The sequence below is a fragment of the Sus scrofa genome, chromosome 6 (assembly GCF_000003025.6).
Source record: "Sus scrofa isolate TJ Tabasco breed Duroc chromosome 6, Sscrofa11.1, whole genome shotgun sequence".
Classification (NCBI taxonomy): Eukaryota; Metazoa; Chordata; class Mammalia; order Artiodactyla; family Suidae; genus Sus; species Sus scrofa.
In genome coordinates this window covers 136,130,434-136,149,333 of record NC_010448.4, presented here as the reverse complement: position 1 = coordinate 136,149,333, position 18,900 = coordinate 136,130,434, and the positions used below count along the sequence as shown (strand labels likewise).

At 34.9% G+C, this 18,900-nt stretch overlaps 1 protein-coding gene and 1 pseudogene across 1 annotated transcript in view; both read right to left on the bottom strand.

Moving 5' to 3' along the window:
- Positions 1-18,900, bottom strand: part of PIGK (phosphatidylinositol glycan anchor biosynthesis, class K) — a 117,241-nt gene that overhangs the window by 25,903 nt on the left and 72,438 nt on the right. Inside the window, 1 exon segment of the mRNA NM_001032358.1 lies at positions 15,603-15,687. Coding sequence (NP_001027529.1) covers positions 15,603-15,687 — 85 coding nt within the window.
- LOC110261118 lies at positions 3,270-8,634 on the bottom strand (annotated as a pseudogene).

Genomic DNA, 18,900 nt, shown 5'->3' with positions numbered 1-18,900 from the left:
TCTTAATATTCAAAGCAACACAAAGGGTCAAATGACTAATATTCATTAGGGATGTTTGCTTTCTAAATGTGATGAACTCCAAATTACTTTGACTTGTGAAAGAAATGTGTATTTGTCTAGTTGATTTAATTGCTGATTATTTATTTTAGTTGTGTGTAGCTAATAATTCTCAAGTATTCAAGGTTCACTCATACAGGTGAGAGACTATTTGAGCTCTTTGACATGCATTTTTCTTACAACTTTGGACAAACCTCTATCTATCAGGCTGCCTTCTGTAGTAGAGAAGAGACAAAGAATTAATACAGGGAAACAGTAAATGAATTATATTACAAATGTGCTTTTTATCATCAGTTTCATGGAAAATGTTTTTGAAAATCATCCTTATAAGTGGTTGTTACATTATCAAGATAGTTCACAAAAGACTACAAAGTACTTAATGTTGCTGAACTATTTGAACTAAATATAGATCTTCAGATTCACCACATGGAAGAAACTTTTTTTTTTCCCTTATGTGGAATTTCCCAGGCCAGGGGTTGAATCCGAGCTGCAACTGGGGCCCATGCCACAGCCTCAGCAGCACCAGATCCGAGCCACATCTGTGACCTATGCCACAGCTCATAGCAAAGCAGGGTCCTTATTAAGCCACTGAGCCAGGCTGGGGATCAAATCTGCATCCCTACAGAGAAAACGTCAGGTCTTTAACCCACTCAGGAACACAACAGGAACTCCAGAAGAAACTTCTCTCTTGATTCAAGTGAGTCAACTAAAGGTATAATCTTAAATGAGTAAAGGTGACCTTCAGCACATTGTCCTATCACTCTTAATCCGCCATCCCCTCAGATCTCGACCTTGTCTCAAACCCTCATTGGGGAGCCAAGGACAACTGGGATTAGAGAAGGAAATCAGGAACAGAAATGTGAAGAGGGTGACTCTCTTTAGGCCAGTTTCTAAATAAAATGTTCCTCATGTGCTGAATACTGAATGATTTCTACTGACAATTAGTTCTTTCAAAATAGTTTCAATTAAGCATAACATGTATTACATCTGTTGACATCACATTCATCAAATTTCCTGGGGACAAAGTTACCCTGCAAGAACTTTTTTGGTGTTGATAAGAGAAAGTACAGCTATACAGTCAAGAGAAGGACCTTGAAATCAAACTGACCTGTATCCAAATTCTGGCTTTGTCACTTACAAGATAGAAGATCTTAAACAAAGACTTCCATTTCGAACCTAAGTTTATCCATGCATAAAATGAAAATGATAACATTTTCAATGATACTAATTGTTTTCTGATGATGATTATGATTAACTGTGAAATATGATATTTTACAACTGTTTGCAGGTGCACAACAATTATGGAAAGGAGTAGATGAATTTGAGATACATTTAAAGGACAGAATCATCAAAATCAAAAACAAATTATATATGAATATTGTGAGAGGAAGGGGAAGGGAAGGAGGGAGAGAATAAGGGAGGGATGGAAGAAGGAAACAGAGAAAAAAAAATAAAACCAAGATTCTTAACCAATATAATTGAGGATACAATTGCATTAAGATATAGAACGTAATAGAAGAACCATTAGGAAAGGGGTGAATTCTGTTTTAGACAATGGGTTGAAGATCCAGGTAAAGCTGTCTTATATGCAATAGAATACTGTTTTGTAACTAAAGAAGGAGATGAAAACATTTGGGGGTTACTGGTATGTGAGTAATATTTGAAAACCACTATAGTATATGAAACAGTAGGGAGTGCCAGTCCAGTAGGAATCTGGTCAGCAGTGGAGAGTGTAAAGACAGGACAGAAAGGCATAACTGATGGAACAACGTTCATAATTGCGTGAGCAAGGTTATCTCTGATACAGTTCACACACTTCTTCCACGGTCTTTCAGACAAAAAAAAAAAAAAATGAAGATTCATGAAGATACAAATAAGTTTGAAGGTACTGGAGTTTGAAAGGGAAGGTATACTGAAGGTGATTTTACCTAATGACCAGGATTTTCTCAAGACTTAGGGGGCTGTCACATACTGAATATGAAAGGGGACAGAAGTGAGGCAGAGGCACAAAGACTGTAGCAAATATATGCAACATCTGCTATGGAAAAATTGAAAAGGGACCTAATTAGGTTTATTTAGCAGCATTTAACCCAGATGAAGCTGTCATGGTCTTCATTTCTGCTACTGTTGTTGTCATTGTCATTGACGTCATCATCATCATCATCATCATCATCATCATCATCATATTTCCAATGTATAAATGCAAAAGAAAGGTTAAGAGACTTGGCCAAGACCAGTTATTAGGTGGTGAAGCTTGGATTCAATCCCAGTCCATTCTACTACATTATGCTGGGTCCTAAGAAATGCTGATGAACATAACAGTTATAAACATAAGTCTTTCTGTCCTAGTCTAATTCCTTCTTCTGAAAAAAATCCTAGAGGCAGAATTACTATTATTAGTTATAAATACACACACACGAATAACTACTTTTCAGAAAGGCTACATTAACTTCCATTTCCATCAGCAATTTACGAGTATGCTCATCTCACTGCCTCTTCACCAATACCAACTAGTCTCATTTTTAAAATCTTTATACATTTGGTGAAAACTGCTATCTGTTCTTATTTTGGAATACTTAATGACTTTTCACTTCTAATACAGAAATTTAATGTATCAGAAACTATGATGACAAATTTATAGATGGCAAGAATTTTTCAAACTTATATAAGTTGATGAAATATCTGTATTGAAATATTGATCACTATTTTCAAATAGCTTTACACTTTCATTTATTCCTAGAAAAATGACATTTTTGGAAGTTACTGTCATTAAGAATAATATGAAAGCTGAAATTAATTTATATGAATTTAAAATCACATCCCAGTTAATATTAAAGGAATAGCATATGACCTTCAAGTAGTTTAATTTTCATTACTTGCCTTAAAATTTGAAAGAAAATAATATAAGCAGTATATTATTTTTCACTAGACTTCAGTTTTAAGGTCCATGATTAAGGAAAGCTCAGTAAGATCTTAAAGCAGTAATAGTCAGTCCCTTTCAGCCTTTGATGAACTTCCAGGTAAGGAAAATTCAATAGGCACATTTTTATTTACTTATTTACTCATTCATTTATTTTTAGGGCTGCACATGTGGCATATAGAAGTCCCCAAGCTAGGGCTCGAATTGGAGCTGCCAGCCTACGCCACAGCCACAGCAACGCCAGATCCGAACTGTGTCTGTGACCTACAGCACAGCTCACAGCAATGCCAGATCTTTAACCCACTGAGCAAGGCCAAGGAGTGAACCCACGTCCTCATGGATACTATGTCAGGTTCGTCTCTGCTGAGCCACAATGGGAACTCAATAGGCACATTTTTAAAAAGAAGATGTCAGAGATTTTTCTACTTGGTAGATACTTCAGTCAATCTTTACTAAAATGTAGCTGTAATGAGGTAGCATTATTGGAATTAAAAGAACATTAAAATGCCAAAATAGCTACAATAAAACAAGATGAAGAACTATCATAAACAAGGACAAAAGAACTGAAAAATTATCCAAATCCATATCTCATATGGACAGAAGCTAGAATTGCAGCATCCAAGACAACATCCCAGAGTGTAGGAAACTAGGAAGAAGTTCTCAATGACACATATTTTAAAAGATTACTTTGTAAGATTAAGAGATTGGATCATCCAAATAAAAGTTTCTGTGGGTACATACCGCAAATAATTAATTACCTGCAGTGGCACTCAACCTGATGTTAGTACCGCCCTCTGTGGGAGGAGAGGAGTTCAGCAAAGGTGATGCACTGTTTGGTATCCCAATGATTGAGGAAGTGATAATGGCAACAGTGTTTTGAAGGACTGGGATGCTAAAAATCCTGCGATGCACAGACCAGTCTTGGACAATGACAGAACTTTCCCACTCAAATAAAGAGCACCCCAAAAAAGAAACAATGGTTATACCAGGAAACTACATGGACTAGTTATACTGGGGAAAAATATCTCTAGGATTAAAAAAGAATAAAATTTCATGGATGGGAAGCAACATTTTGCAAGATAATCTTCTACGTTTCAAGCCAGGGCCTAATGGGACACTCTCCGGTACTTCTTACCAGTATACTAAATTTTTAATGGATACAATGCTCTATAGCAATCTTTTGGGCAGTTTATCGGAATGAAAGAGAATAGGTTACACTATAACATTATCACATACACCACAGAGATGCATTAAAAAATAAGGATTTTGTAATCTACTAATCATATTAAAATATTAAAGGATTTGTAAGAAGCCTTATAACTGAAATAGGGGTATCCAGGGAAAGCCTGAAATATAAATAAGAACACAGAGAGAGAAAAAGTAGATAACATATCTCTGTCAAGGCAAAGTATTCATTGGTATGCAACATTTAAGTTAAAAGTTTCTTAAAGCATGTTTGGGTTTGTGCTTTTGTTCACAGATAGCCTTTGCCTTAGTAGAGAGTCTTGAGTTCATAAAGAAGATAAAATTGTTTTAAGATGTTGATTCCCAGAATGAATCTCTCAAATATTCTAGGTCCCAGGGAAGCATCTACTAAAAGATCTCTAATCAAGATGTTTAAAGCAGGCACATTTGTGCTTGTTTCATAATAGGAACAGGCTGAGATAGTAAGATAAATTTAATTTCACAAATGAGGACAATGATTATTCAGTTCATATTCACAGGGTCCAGACCATACCTTTGCAGCTTTCATAGTACAGTGTAGTCAAGTATATAAGAGCAAAGCCAGGTTCAAATCTTGGCTTTGCCTCAAACTAGATGTTTGTTCTTTTACAAATTTTTGTTCCTGTGCTAACATTCTGTTACCGTTTTGTATCTATGTTCACGAGGTATATTATCTGTGATTTTCTTCCATTGTGATGCGTTTGGTATCAGAGTATACTAACCTCACAAAATAAACTGCGAAGTGTTTTCTCCTGTTTTCTGAGACTGTGCATCTTTTTTTGCCTAAATGTGTGATAGAGTTCACCAGTGAAATCATCAGGGCCCAGACTTTATTTTGTGGTAAAATTTTAATTTACAAATTCAATTCCTTAACATGAGAAGTCTATTTAGCTTTTTATTTCTTTTTGAGTCAGTTTTAGTATTGGTATTTTCCTACAGATTTGTCCATTTAAGTTGTCTAATTTGTTGGCAAAAAGGTCTTTAAGACCTTTCACTTAAAATTCTTTTGATTTCTGAAGACGTTCTAGTGATGCCCCCCTCTTTCATTTCTGATATAGCTAATTTTTTTTTCTTCTCTTTTCTTGGTCAGTATAACAAAATGTGTTATCAATTTTGTCTACTTTTTTCAAAGACATTGACTTTTTTGTCATTTTTTTATCTTTAGTAAATTTTTCTATCTAGTAAAGTACTGCCTGAACATTGTTCTAGAAACTAACCAGGAACGTGAGCCTCATATAAAACATACCAGTCCCATTACCACTTCCATCTCCAATTCACCTTCTTCAGAGTTACCCATCTCAGTTCTTTTGTTTCTTCTGGTATTTATCTCCAATATTTCTAGAGAATATGCTTACTCTGCTATTACTTATTTTATCTTTTCTTTTCCCCCAAGAAGAGGCCTTTACATATTTATTACTGAGGCAAAACACTATGCAGAAACACCAACACAAAGAGGACTCATTTCCTGATGTATCCAACTGTGGCTGTGCTGTTTTCTGTGTGATATGGTAAGATGCAAGTGACTGCCACACAGTGTAAATACGTGTGCCACCTCACGTGCAGAGGCTCCTTATAGACCCAGTTCGGTTCTTCTCCAATGTCTTCTCTTCGAGTTGTACCTGATTTCATTACCAGTTTTCATTTGAATCCACTGGGGGATGGGACGATTTTGCTTTTGCTTCTTGGCCGGGAATAGCCTGATCCTGACAGTCTAGTGAGAAGACACAGGGAGGAGCTAATTCAACAGCACACAGGACGGCGGAGCAGAGGATAGGGACCACTATTACTTGTTTTTCAGTCTTAAGACATTATCCACTGAGTTCCTATGAAAGATAAGTTTGTTCCTTGATGCCACCATGCTCCCTATCCCTCACAGCCCCCCTCGCCCACCGCTAGCTCTTCTACTATTATCCTTATATATTTATGTCCCAATTTCTGGTAAACAGTCAATTGTTTCGTTATTATAACTATGTAACTATTGTTTGCGTTGATTCACAAAATAGACTCTGATTCTACATCTTTTCTTATACTTTCCCCGCCTGAAGTTAATAGTTGCTTTAGATCTCCTGTTGGCTTAATTTTCTATGTAGCTATTACTAAATCCACTCTTAAGATACTACTGAATCTTAATGTGGTTAAACATATCAGATAATTTGGGAGTTCCCCCTGTGGCTCAGAGGTAATGAACCTGACAGTATCCATGAGGAGGTGGGTTTGATCCCTGGCCCTGCTCAGTGAGTTAAGGGTCCAGCGCTGCTGTGAACTGTGGTATAGGTCACAGATGTGGCTCAGATCTGGTGTTGCTGTGTCTGTGGCACAGGCTGGCAGCTGCAGCTCTGATTCATCCCATAGCCTGGGAAATTCCACATACCATGGTGTGGCCCTAAAAAGAAAATATATATATATCAGATAATTTATCATCATTCCACTGGTTCCAGAGACAATTATCCCCCCCTCCCCAGTTATATTGAGATATAATGGAAAAGTCTGTATTTTTTAAACTTCTACACAGTTGCCACCCCAACCTCCCTTCACTACCAATCTGGGAATTTCACTAGAACCTCACCTTGATGGATCAATTACTTATTTTCTAGATGGTAAGTTTTCAGGTTTTTTGGTTTATTCTTCAATTCAATCATACCTGCAGTAACTTCTTGAGAAAGGATGAATGGGAAAAAGATATTTATTGAGAGTTTGAATATCTTTTCTGTATCATGATATCTGAAGGATGATCAGCATTGAATAGAATCTTAAATTTGGAATTATTATGTCAATCATTTTGAAGACATCACTCCATTGCTTTCTTATTTTAAGCATTGCTCTTGAGAAGTGTGATGATATTCTGATTCTTATTCTTTTGATTGTGGACTCATTTTTTTTTTCCATTCTGGAAACTTTGAGGGCCTTGTTTTATTTTTAACTGTTCTAAAATTTCAAAATGATGTTCCTTGGATGGGGTCTTTTTGTTTCATAGTATTGAGCATTTAGCAAACCATTCAGTTCTATGAGTTTTCTTATTTCTTTCATATAGCCTCCTCTCCATTTCCTTTGTCCTCTTTTTCTAGTATTTTTATTAGTCAGACATTGGACTTCATCAACTATTGTCTAAAACTGTGAAATTTTTTTACCCTGCTTCGGAGATAACAAGTTGGCCTGGAACAAGCTTATGGTTACCAGCATGGGACTCTGAGTCACGGTGGTGGTAGTGGTTGTTATTATGAAGTTTCTGGCATTGTTGGTTTTTGCTAAGTTCTCTTATTCCGTTTGCTTATTTTGAACTTTGTCTTTCATAATGAAGACATTTCCCAAAAGTTTCATGATCCCTGGTTTTATCTTCATAGTTAAGAGTGAGGAAATAAAACACTGATCATAAGATCTTTATCCAGCAGCAGCATTTATCACACACAACAACGCCAGATCTGAACCATGTCTGCGACAGCTCATGGCAATACTGGATCCTTAACCCACTGAGTGAGGCGAGGGATTGAACCTACGTCCTCATGGATACTAGTCAGATTTGTTTCCACTGAGCCACGACGGGAACTCCTCTTCCATTTTCTTTGTCTTATATTTATATATTTTTATGCCTTTACTGTCATTTTAATAGGAGTTTCTAGAAAGGAGGATAAATATGGGTTCAATCAGCCATACTTAAATGGATCATAAACGTATTTACACATTTTGGTACAAATTACCATACTGTCCTCAATTTATATTAATTTACATTCCTCTCCAACAGTGTAGGTCCTTTGTCACTAGGTGTTACTACTTTTCATATCTTTGTTAATCTAAAAGATTTATTTTTAAATGGCATTTTATGGTTGAAATGAATAACTCCTAGATCATTAATGAATGTTAATATGCTTTCATCAGTTTATTGGCCAAAAATTTTTATTTCAACTTTTGAGAAATATCTGTACAAGTTCTTTGCTCCGTTTCCTTTGGAGGGTCAGGTTTTTCTCTTGTCTCTTTGGAAAAGCTCTTTATATATAAAGAGGTTAGTTCTGTGAGGAAAATAGTTTTCCACTTTGATACTTGCACCTTTTTGTTTTGATGTGCATAAGTTCTACATTTTTACAAAGTCAAATATATCAATTGTCTTTGTAGTTTTACCATTATGTTCATGCTTAGAAATTCCCTCATCACAAAATACCTACCAAGACACTTTCTAATTGTTTTGATATTTTCCGTATTTTGCATTGATACAATCAGAATTAATTTTTTCCATATGTTATAAAGACTCTAGTACCCCCCCTTAAATAATTTATTGTGACAGCGTTATTTATTGAATAATGATTTGATTTCTCACTGATCTGTGATGTGATCCTTGTCATTTATATACTCCATATACATACTGAGGTTTCGAGGCTAGTTAGGTGATTTATTCTTTCTATTCTGCTCAGATCTGTTCTGCACATAAGACTTACCTGCATTTTTCTATCAGTACAACTCTGTATATCTAAACAGTATGGGCCTAAATATTTTGATATCTGTCAGGGCCAACAAAAATTGATTCTTGGCACAGAATTTTAAAAAATAAACACATGCCTAACTAGATGATACTAAAGAAAAAGTGTTACGATAACAACAGTTAAATTATACATTCATTACTGGCTTCATTTTTTAAGTACATTTCTAAAATATTTTATTCTTTTTAAGAAGAAGTTTAAGTAACATATGTATTTGAGTCTAATCTACTACTCTTAACTACAAATTTCTCCTTTTAAAACACTCGAGTCTGACAATGTTTTTAATTCCCTAGTTGTTAGTATTTTATAACCTGATAAACTCCACATGGTGCTAATCAAAATTACAATGAAATGAACTCACTAATTCTTTTTTTTTTTTTTTTTTTTTTTTTGCTTTTCAGCCACAGCAACATGGGATCTGAGCCATGTCTGCAGCCTATACCAACAGCTCATGGCAATGCCGAATCCCCAACCCACTGAGCGGGGCCAGGGACTGAACCCACATACTCACGGATACTAGCTGGGTTTGTTACCACTGAGCCATGACAGGAACTCCTGAACTCACTAATTTAAAAAAGGAAGAAAATTTTTTCTGACACATATGCAATTCTTTTTACAAAGAAGAAAAAACACCAACTTTCTACAAAAGTACCATAGTATAGTCACACATTTCAAATATAAAGAGTAAATTTAAGCCATTTTTTAAAAGTGCTTTAATTTTAAAATTAACATCTTTGAAGTAAATGTAAGATTACTTATATGGAAAAGAATCCACTTCTCCATACTTGTTTCAGTAAGACCTGCCTTCCTAGTGAACAGATTAAGAGAAAAAATAATCACCTCTAAAGAAAACGTATCACTATAAGCATGCAAGGTTAACCAAATCACATTCTTTTATATTTTCTATTTCTTCATAATATTCTATGTCCTAACTTCATAAATTCTTAAAAGGATTAGCTGTACTTTCATATAAAGTAGTGCAATTTACACTTTCCCCTGCAATTTATGCTTTTTAAATTTTGTTGCAAGACCACTACATTGCTTAAATGGCTCATATAATGAAGTCTACAATTTGCATACCTACTCAGAAATGTTTAATAAATACTACTTTGCTGGCTACAAAAGGAACCTAAATATCATAAATAGCTCTCTCAATAGGCTCTTTGTGACCTTTAAAGATCTCTTAACTCTCTTTTCTTCTTGGCGTGTCAGACCCCCTAATTCAGCAAAGGTTACCTTATCTCTTCAGTATCTGCTGTGTATCAGGTATTGCATTTAATTCACCTTCCAAAGAAATAACCTACAACACTCACTAATGTTTGGGAAGAATTCATACAACTTTACAAGAATGAAACAGAGGAAAATGGGGTAAGGGGCAAGAAAGAAAAGTAAGAAAAACAGAAGAAGAGGAAAGGATAGAAAAGGAATGACAACAAATGAAGAGCTGGTTTTTCTCATTACCTATTCTGCTCTCTTCCTCTAACACTGCTGGAGTTATGCATCCATGTGGAGAGATGGTTAAATATTAACAGATGTGCTATGTATACCAGCCTGACTCAGAGAGATGCCAATCCAGAACTATATAATATAACAGTGTGTCTCAGTGAAAGAAAACCTTGAATCTCCAAGTATCATGAAGCCATGTCAACTCCTCCCTACTATCTAAGCTGTGATTCCATCATCCCAGGAAGGAGTGGAAGAGAGAGAAAATCCTAGGTGTCTACCTACTATCAGCTAGAAAGAAGAGGAGGGAGAAGAGGTTAGTTGGTAAGAATATAAATCCAATTAAAAGAAAATACAGAAAAACATATATTTGCTCTAATGAATTATGGCTTCTGAAAATCATACACACTATACATCAACTGTGCTGGGAGGCATGCACATTGCCTCCAACTTGTTACAGCCACAAGTAAGGCTGCTACAAATACCATTGCACTGAGATTCTTATATGTTGATATTTTATTTTATGTTAATCGCACAGGCTATAGTCTCATAAGTGGTATATATATTAAATGTGTTGCAAAATGGCCTTCTAAAAAGGTAGGAATAATTCAGGAATCTACCAACAAGGTATACAGTATCTTTTCCCTAGCATCTCTGCCAGAAATGGGTGATTAATTTTTAAAATATTTCTATCGAGATATTCGCATGCTATAAAATTCACCCTTTTAAAATGCACAATCCAATGGACTCCTTTTATTTAACATATTGTTTGTTTTCAAGGTTCACCCATGCTGCAGCATGTTCATTCCCCTTTATCACTGAATAATAGCCCTCTGCATGGATATATTATACTTTATTTGTCCATTAGTTGATAAACATTTGTGTTGTTTTCAATTATTGGCTATTATGAATAATGTTGTTATGATCATTCATGTACAGGTTTCTGCATAAACGCATGTTTTTGATATACATGTTTTTAGTGGGTCATATGGTAAATCTATGTTTAAGCATTTGAGGAACTGCCAAACTGTTTTCCAAAGTGTGATTTTAATTTCTGTCAATTTCATGGATATGCGATAATTTTACTGAATTTGTAATGTGAACTTCTTTACTAAGTTTTAGGCTTTCTTTCACTCTCTGACCGTTTCATATTTTTTTTCCTGAACTGTTTTTCAACTCTTTTGTCTTTTTTTTTCCTACTGAGTTATTTTTGTCTTTTATAAACTTTCAAGAGTTTTGCATATATTTTAGATATTAACCAATTTGCTAATGCTGTCTTTGTAAACATTTTGTCTTGATTCTAACATTAGTCTTTTAACATTGTGGAATACAATAACAATACAATAACAATAATCTTGTGTTACATAAAAATTCCATTTTTATGAAGCTGAATGTATCTTCTTTGTCTGTGTTAAGAAGTTCTTCCCAGAGTTTCCGTTGTGGCTCAGTGGTTAACGAATCCGACTAGGAACCATGAGGTTGTGGGTTCGATTCCTGGCCTTGCTCAGTGGGTTAAGGATCCAGCATTGCTGTGAGCTATGGTGTAGGCTGCAGACGCTGCTCAGATCCTGCGTTGCTGTGGCTCTGGTGTAGGCCAGTGGCTACAGCTCCGATTAGACCCCTAGCCTGGGAACCTCCATGTGCCGCCGGTGTGGCCCTAGAAAAGGCAAAAAGACAAAAAAAAAAAAAGTTCTTCCCTACTTCCAGACTAAAAAAGCAGTTGCCTAAACTGTCTTCTAAAATTATTTATTTATGTCTTTAATCTACACATAATTTACATCATACTTTATAGTATGAAATAAAAGTTTAACTGTTTTCCTACTGACATAAAATATCTTAATATATATTTAATTAATAATTTTTTCTTCTCTGGATTCTCTATTCTAGTGTCTTTCAAACCACAGGTCCGGACTATTTATTTTGAAATCAATTTAGTAGGTTTTATTTGCCACTTAAAAAAACAGAAAATAGAAAAAGAAAACAGTGTTCCTCGTAAGTAGTGAGGGTAAATGTTTCATAAAACTTTTATTTCTAATTTTTAACACACAAATACACAAAACATACATCAAGGCTCATTATGTATGTAAAATGTATTTCTTATTCTGAATTACAATAAAGAAATTCAAAAATCCACTCTTTCATTATGTTTTATTAATCTATTTGTCTATTCCTTTGTCCATACATATTTATATGATTCTGGTCATATAATATCTATATATATAGATATTAAATATATATAGCTAATATATATAGTGTATATAACATCTAGCTGTATTATGATACCTGGTAAGGCGGGTGTATCTCTCTTTTATATAGCCTCTTTGGCTATTATTGGATATTTGTTCTTCTACATGAACTATATGTGGTCATTTTTTCTAACATTAAAAAAAAACTTACTTCTATTCTAATTAGAATTGCTAATTAGGGAGAAAGTATACTTTTAAGATATTAAGTTCTCTGCCCCATTAAGTATTTGTTATAATATGGCAAGTATTGTAATATGATATAATATAATATGGAATGTTTCCATGATTTTTATGATGCAGGTGCTAAGGTTTAACTTGTTAAATTTATTCCTAAGTATTTCACAGTTCCTTTCATTGTGAAAGAAAACTTTTCCCCATTTCCAATCTGTGTGCTTATTGCAAATATGGAAAAGCTATCAGTTTTATTCATCTTATATCTGGCTATGTCACCAGATTCTTTTATTAATTCCATTGTTTATAATTTGAGTCTCTTGTGCTTCCTAGATGTGCGATCATGTTTTCTAGGATGCCTAAAAATAGTAAATAATTTGGTTGTATAAAATGGCAATACTGAAATCTTGCCTACTTCCTCACTTTAAAATGCAGTTTAAGTAACATCTATAAGATTTTTTTTTTTTTTTGGCTTTCTAGGGTTGCACCTGCAGCATATGGAAGTTCCCAGGCACCCCCAGCCTACACCACAGCCTACACCAATGCCAGATCTGCGACCTACACTGCAGCTCACGGCAACGGTGGATCCTTAACCCACTGAGCAAGGCCGGGGATCAAAGCAGCGTCCTCAGGGATACTAGTCAGGTTTGTTACTGCTGAGCTACCACGGGAACTCCTTACACCAGAAATTAATTACTCAACTGACTGAGACACATTCCTCTCTCTCCACTATTTCTCAAGTTGTTCCTCATGTTACAGTCCCTATTATGCCTGCTCCTCCTTTCCTTCAGCTTCTGAACTGTGAAAGGCTCCGGCTTCCACTGCCTGGGTAGTAGGGAAAAGAGATGCTCTGGTTCTTACTATACCATTTATTCATGTGCACACATGGCACAACGCATGATGCGGAAAAGAATATCAAGAAATCAAAGATCCAGAAAGACAACCAAAGAGAAGATATATATGAGACATGTGAATAAATAACATTATTTCAAATAAAAATGATATGCACCAAAATAGGAATAGGTAAAGCATGATTCAAGATTAGAAGAACAGTTACCTACAGTACAAAACATACTATTATAGGTATAGGTTAAAATATATATATACAATAATGTTATAATTTAGATACGTTACAGATTTTTCTGTTTGTTTTTTTGGCTGTACTTGCAACATGTGTAAGTTCCTGGGTCAGGAACCTGCACCATAACAGCGACCCAAGCTGCTGTGGTGACAACACCAGATCCTTAACCTGCTGGACCACAAGGGAACTCCCAATATGCTTTGTGGCATTGGCTGAACCTAATTACGACATATATTACTATTCTCTTAGGGGAAAAAACTGCTTTCAAATAATCAACTTACAAATGAAGTTATGGCAACATAACTCATATGTTTCTTAAAGATCACTTGGATAGACAATGGTAACAGTTCCAAAGTTGTAGCACTCTCAGTAAAGGGAAATAACAAGAGGAACAGATATGAGTCTGGCTTAACAATAACCTTTCCTTGTTAACCCTTGAGAATAGGATTAATTTTACTCAATAAAAATAAAAAGAAATCCCTATCATGCAAGTGTCAAAACAGAAATTTTATAAATTCAGGTACTATAGAAATTTCATTATAATCTTTATAACTCAGTGTTAAAATTAATACAGCTTCTTAAAATGCCAAGAAGATCATCATAAAAATTTTCACCAGGGTCAAAATTTTTCATCTTTGAATTCAAACGGTGTATAATAGCAAAATGCAGCTGTTACATAAACCATAGTTTATTGGTTCATTCAAGCTATAAAAACATGACTGACATTTCATCTAGTCAACCATCTTAAAGGTTAATTCTTGTTTCCTGTTTCAAATTTTATTCTAGGTGAACTGTTCTGGGCATATTCTATTTACCTATTCTGAACAAACCACAAACTGTTTCACTGCTCACTCTTACTGTTAAGAACATATTGACTTGCTGCCTGCTCTGCTGTTTAATTCATTTATGCTGAGAGTCAGGCATGAAGACAGAATTTTAAATGTGACATTTGCAGGCTGTTAGGTCATTTAAGCTCTGACAACGCCAGGGAATTCCTGACATATAAACTGGACCTGATTACCAACCACATATACACTACACAATGGGACAAAATTCTGACCGTTTTTTGTAATTTTCCCTTAGATTTTATTTTCAATTTTAATGTCGATGAAAAAAATCTATACAACCAACACTTTAAAGTAAAAACCTGTTTCTTTTAAGAAGCTCAACCTGGTAGTTCTTCTAATCAACCCATACCTTTTAAATAAAAAATCTTTTAGATAGCAAAGATATATGGAAAGACCCATGATTATAATTAAAATTCATTAAAATTCTTAGAAATTCTGACATTTAAGAGCTTTTAATATTTCTTATAATCTATACTTCTGAAAAATCTGGTAGATCTAAAGGCCATAACTCTCATCAACAAACCGTTTTTAAAATTCTCAGATTCTGGCCTGGCACTGCAGACTTCATATGCTATCAAAATTACAGTACAAAATCTAAGTTCAAAAACTTATCTCACTGCCTTCTCTAAGATTACAGTTATGTAGAAGGGATGATAGAGTCATTATAATTGGAAATGAAAAATTACCAACATGACATTTAGAATTACACTTTATCAGAGTTGATAACAGAGTGGGGTAGAGGAAATAGGGAGAGATTGCTTTCTCATTTTAGCTACTCCAAAAAATTACCCCAAATGGTATTTTTTCAGCTCTTTTTCTTTGTCACTAGCAAGTACCATATACAGTGGTTGAAATGAAGGGTTTCTGAAATTAAGTCTTGTTGTTAAGTAGTGCACAAAAGATAATTCTGATTCTACCCTATACTTTATATAAGCAAGAATTCTACTGTCACACAGCAAGTAGCTTTTAATATTGTGCTTTGAATGAGAATTCCAACTGTAATAGGTGGAGTCTAAATAGGAATAGATGGCCTGGATTGCCTTTCAGCTACAGCACATTGATTCTGAAAAACCTAACAATAGCAATTACTTTTCAGAGATTAAACATCTTGTTTCTTTCAAAAGAATAAAATGAAAAGCAAACCTGGTGTATTATCTGAGCTACAGGAAGTTGTTCAGCATATTTCAGAGGTTCCATTAGTTCCTCATCCATTCCAGCTTTCTCATGGCTGGGAAAAAGAAATTAAAAAATATAAAGTTTACGGTAAACACTATTTTAAAATATGCCAATATTTAAATATGCCAAATATGAAACATTAAAAACATATATAATTTCAAAATTTGAAATAATCAGTACTTAATAATATATGAAAAACTACCTAAGTATACATATATATATATTCTTCTTTTTAGGGCCACATTTGTGGCATATGGAAGGTCCCAGGCTAGGGGTCAAATCAGAGCTGCAGCTGCTGGCCTACACCACAGCCATAGCAATGCCAGATCTGAGCCACATCCATAGCTGCGACCTACCCCGTAGCTGTAGCAAGGCCAGATGCCGAACCCACTGAGGGAGGCCAGGGATAGAACCTGTATCCTCATGGGCATACAGGGTTGGGTTCTCAACTCACTGAGCCACAACAGGAACTTCCCTAGTGATAATTTTTAAATGACCTAACTGTAGATGCATTCAGATTCCATTTAATTACTACGTTATAAGACTAGCTAACATCTGCTAATTGTCTCAGATCCCATCTTTCACTCTGAGACTTAAAAATGTTTAGGAACTCCCTGTTCACTGGGTATGTTTTTTTTTTATCACGGTATTTAAAGGTCCTCAAAACAGGGCTCCAACCTTTCAAACCTCATCTCTGGCAACTCCTTCTCTGCCTGAGTCTATTGTTTCAGCTATAGGTCATATATCAGTGGGCCTTGCAGTTCCATGACTCTCTGATTTTCTCCATTACATTTCGTTTTTGGACCATCCACAATTCCTTTGTTTACTCTTTTTTCAAATATAATAATTTATTTAGACCCTTCTAGGTACATTTTTTACTTCCTTGAAGACAAAAGCCATGTCTTATTCTTCTTTGTATATCCAATATTTACCATATAATAAAGACTAAATGTTTGCTGAATGAATATATGAATAAAATGAAGACAACAATACTCTCTGAGAAGTTATTTTATGTGAAAAATATTTTCTTTAATACCTATATTTACAATGAGATGCAAAGTTGACATAACATATACCTAACAGTGTAAAACAGTGAAATGCACAGCAGGAATAAAAAATAAAATCTCACCAAATGAAAAGCATTAGAAAAAAATGTTTTTAAAAATTACTGACCCTTTTCAAAATAGCAAATAAACATTAGATTTCAAAACAGTAAGACATAAACACGTTTAACTTTCATTTACTTTTTCTTCCTGTAAACTATACATCAACCTATTAACTTTAAATTTATAAAACTAAAAACTTGAATTACCTTGAAAAATAATCAAACAAGACTAGTGTAAGTCTCTAGGGCTGTAGTTAAGAAATCTGATGATGAGAAATCTGGACTCTTTCCCCCCAACAAAGGCAGAGGGAGTTCATGTTGTGGCTCAACAGATTAAGAACCCAACTAGTATCCATGAGGATGAGGGTTTGATACTGGCCTCACTCACTGGGTTAAGGATCCAGCATTGCCATGAGCTGTGGTATAGGTCGCCAGTGGGGCTCAAATCTAACGCTGCTGTGGCTGTGGCAATGGCTGGCAGCTACAGCTCCAAATTGACCCCTAGCCTGGGAACTTCCACATATCACAGGTGTGGCCCCAAAAAGGCCAAAAAAAGAAAGAAAAAAAAGCACAGATTTACAAATAAAGACAAAATTTTGTATATGATATAAGAGCTTAATAAAAAACCTCTCCACTAGATAAAAGTCTGTGTATACTTCGCTGGTTAATGTAAAAATAATAAATTTGGGAGAACTTTGAAGACTCTCACTAATGATGAAAAAACTGTCTTAAAACATTGTTTTATAGAAAGTGGAACAATGGTTGCCAGGGTCAAAGGAGGGGAGAATAGGGAGTTAGAATGGTCAATTTTATGTGTTCAATATGCTATAGGCTGAAGTATGTCCCTTCAAAATTCATATACTGAAGCCCTAACCTTGAGTACTTTGGAATGTAATTGGAAACAGGATCTTTTAAAAGGTAATTAAGGTTAAATGAAGTCGTTATGGTAGATCCTAATCCAATATAATAGTATCTTTATAAGAAGAGAAAGACAGAGAAAGAGAAGTAAAGACCATATGGAGACATCAGGGGAAGATCTGACCAACTTATGAGTCAAGGCAAGAGGATTTATAAGAAATCAATCCTGTCAACACCTTGATCTTGGACTTCTAGCTTCCAGAATTGTGAGGGAATAAATTCCTGTTGCTTAAGCTAGTCAGTCAGTGGTACTTTGTTTTGGCAGCCTTCACAAACTAATACAGTATATCTTACCACAATTAAAAATAAGTATTTATTGACCCAAAAAAACAACCCACATTATTTTTAAACATTTCACAATATGCAGTTAAAAGAATATCTATTTACATTTCTAGGTATATAAAACAGAGACCAGGCAACAAAAGGAAAAGTGATATATTGAGTATTACCAAAATTTAAAACTTTTGTGCTTCAAAGGACACTATCAAGAAAGTGAAAAAACGCCAAAGACTAGAAGAAAATTTTTGGAAACCTTCCTCTGAAAAAAAGATTTGTATCAAAAATGTATTACAACTTGGGAGTTCCTGTTGTGGCTGAGCAGTAATGAACCTGACTAGTATTTATGAAGACATGGGTTCAATACCTGGCTTCACCTAGGGGTTAAGGATCTGGCATTCCAGTGAGCTGTGGTGTAGGTCACAGACCCAGCTCGGATCCCCTGTTGCTGTGGCTGTGGTGCAGGCCTGCAGCTGCAGGTCCAATTGGACTCCTAGCCCAGGAACTTCTATATGCTGCAGTTGTGGCCCTAAAAAGACCAAAAAAAAAAAAAAAAAAATTACAACTCAATCATAAAAAGATAAATAATTCAAATAAAAGTTTTCCTTCCTCGTCAAGGATATTTGTGGTTTTTTTACTGTGTGTCTGTGGAGGGAAAGAATGACCACTCAGTACAGTTTGGTGCCACTGCCTTGACTCCTGTTAAGGCACCAGAAATTTCAATAAATATCTGCTGAAAAAAATGAACACAGATTAAGTGATTGAACAAATTCTAAGAATAGAAATATGAAAAACTCTGCATTGTTTATTCCAAAAATATAAAGTTAGCGTACAAAATGGAATTCATTTTACTCATAAAATGCCTCTCAGTCAATATAAAAGATACAAAAATATTAGAAATCTAGCAATTTGCTTTGACTTAAAAAAATGCCAACTAATTGTTATGAAGAGTTCCAGACACATTTA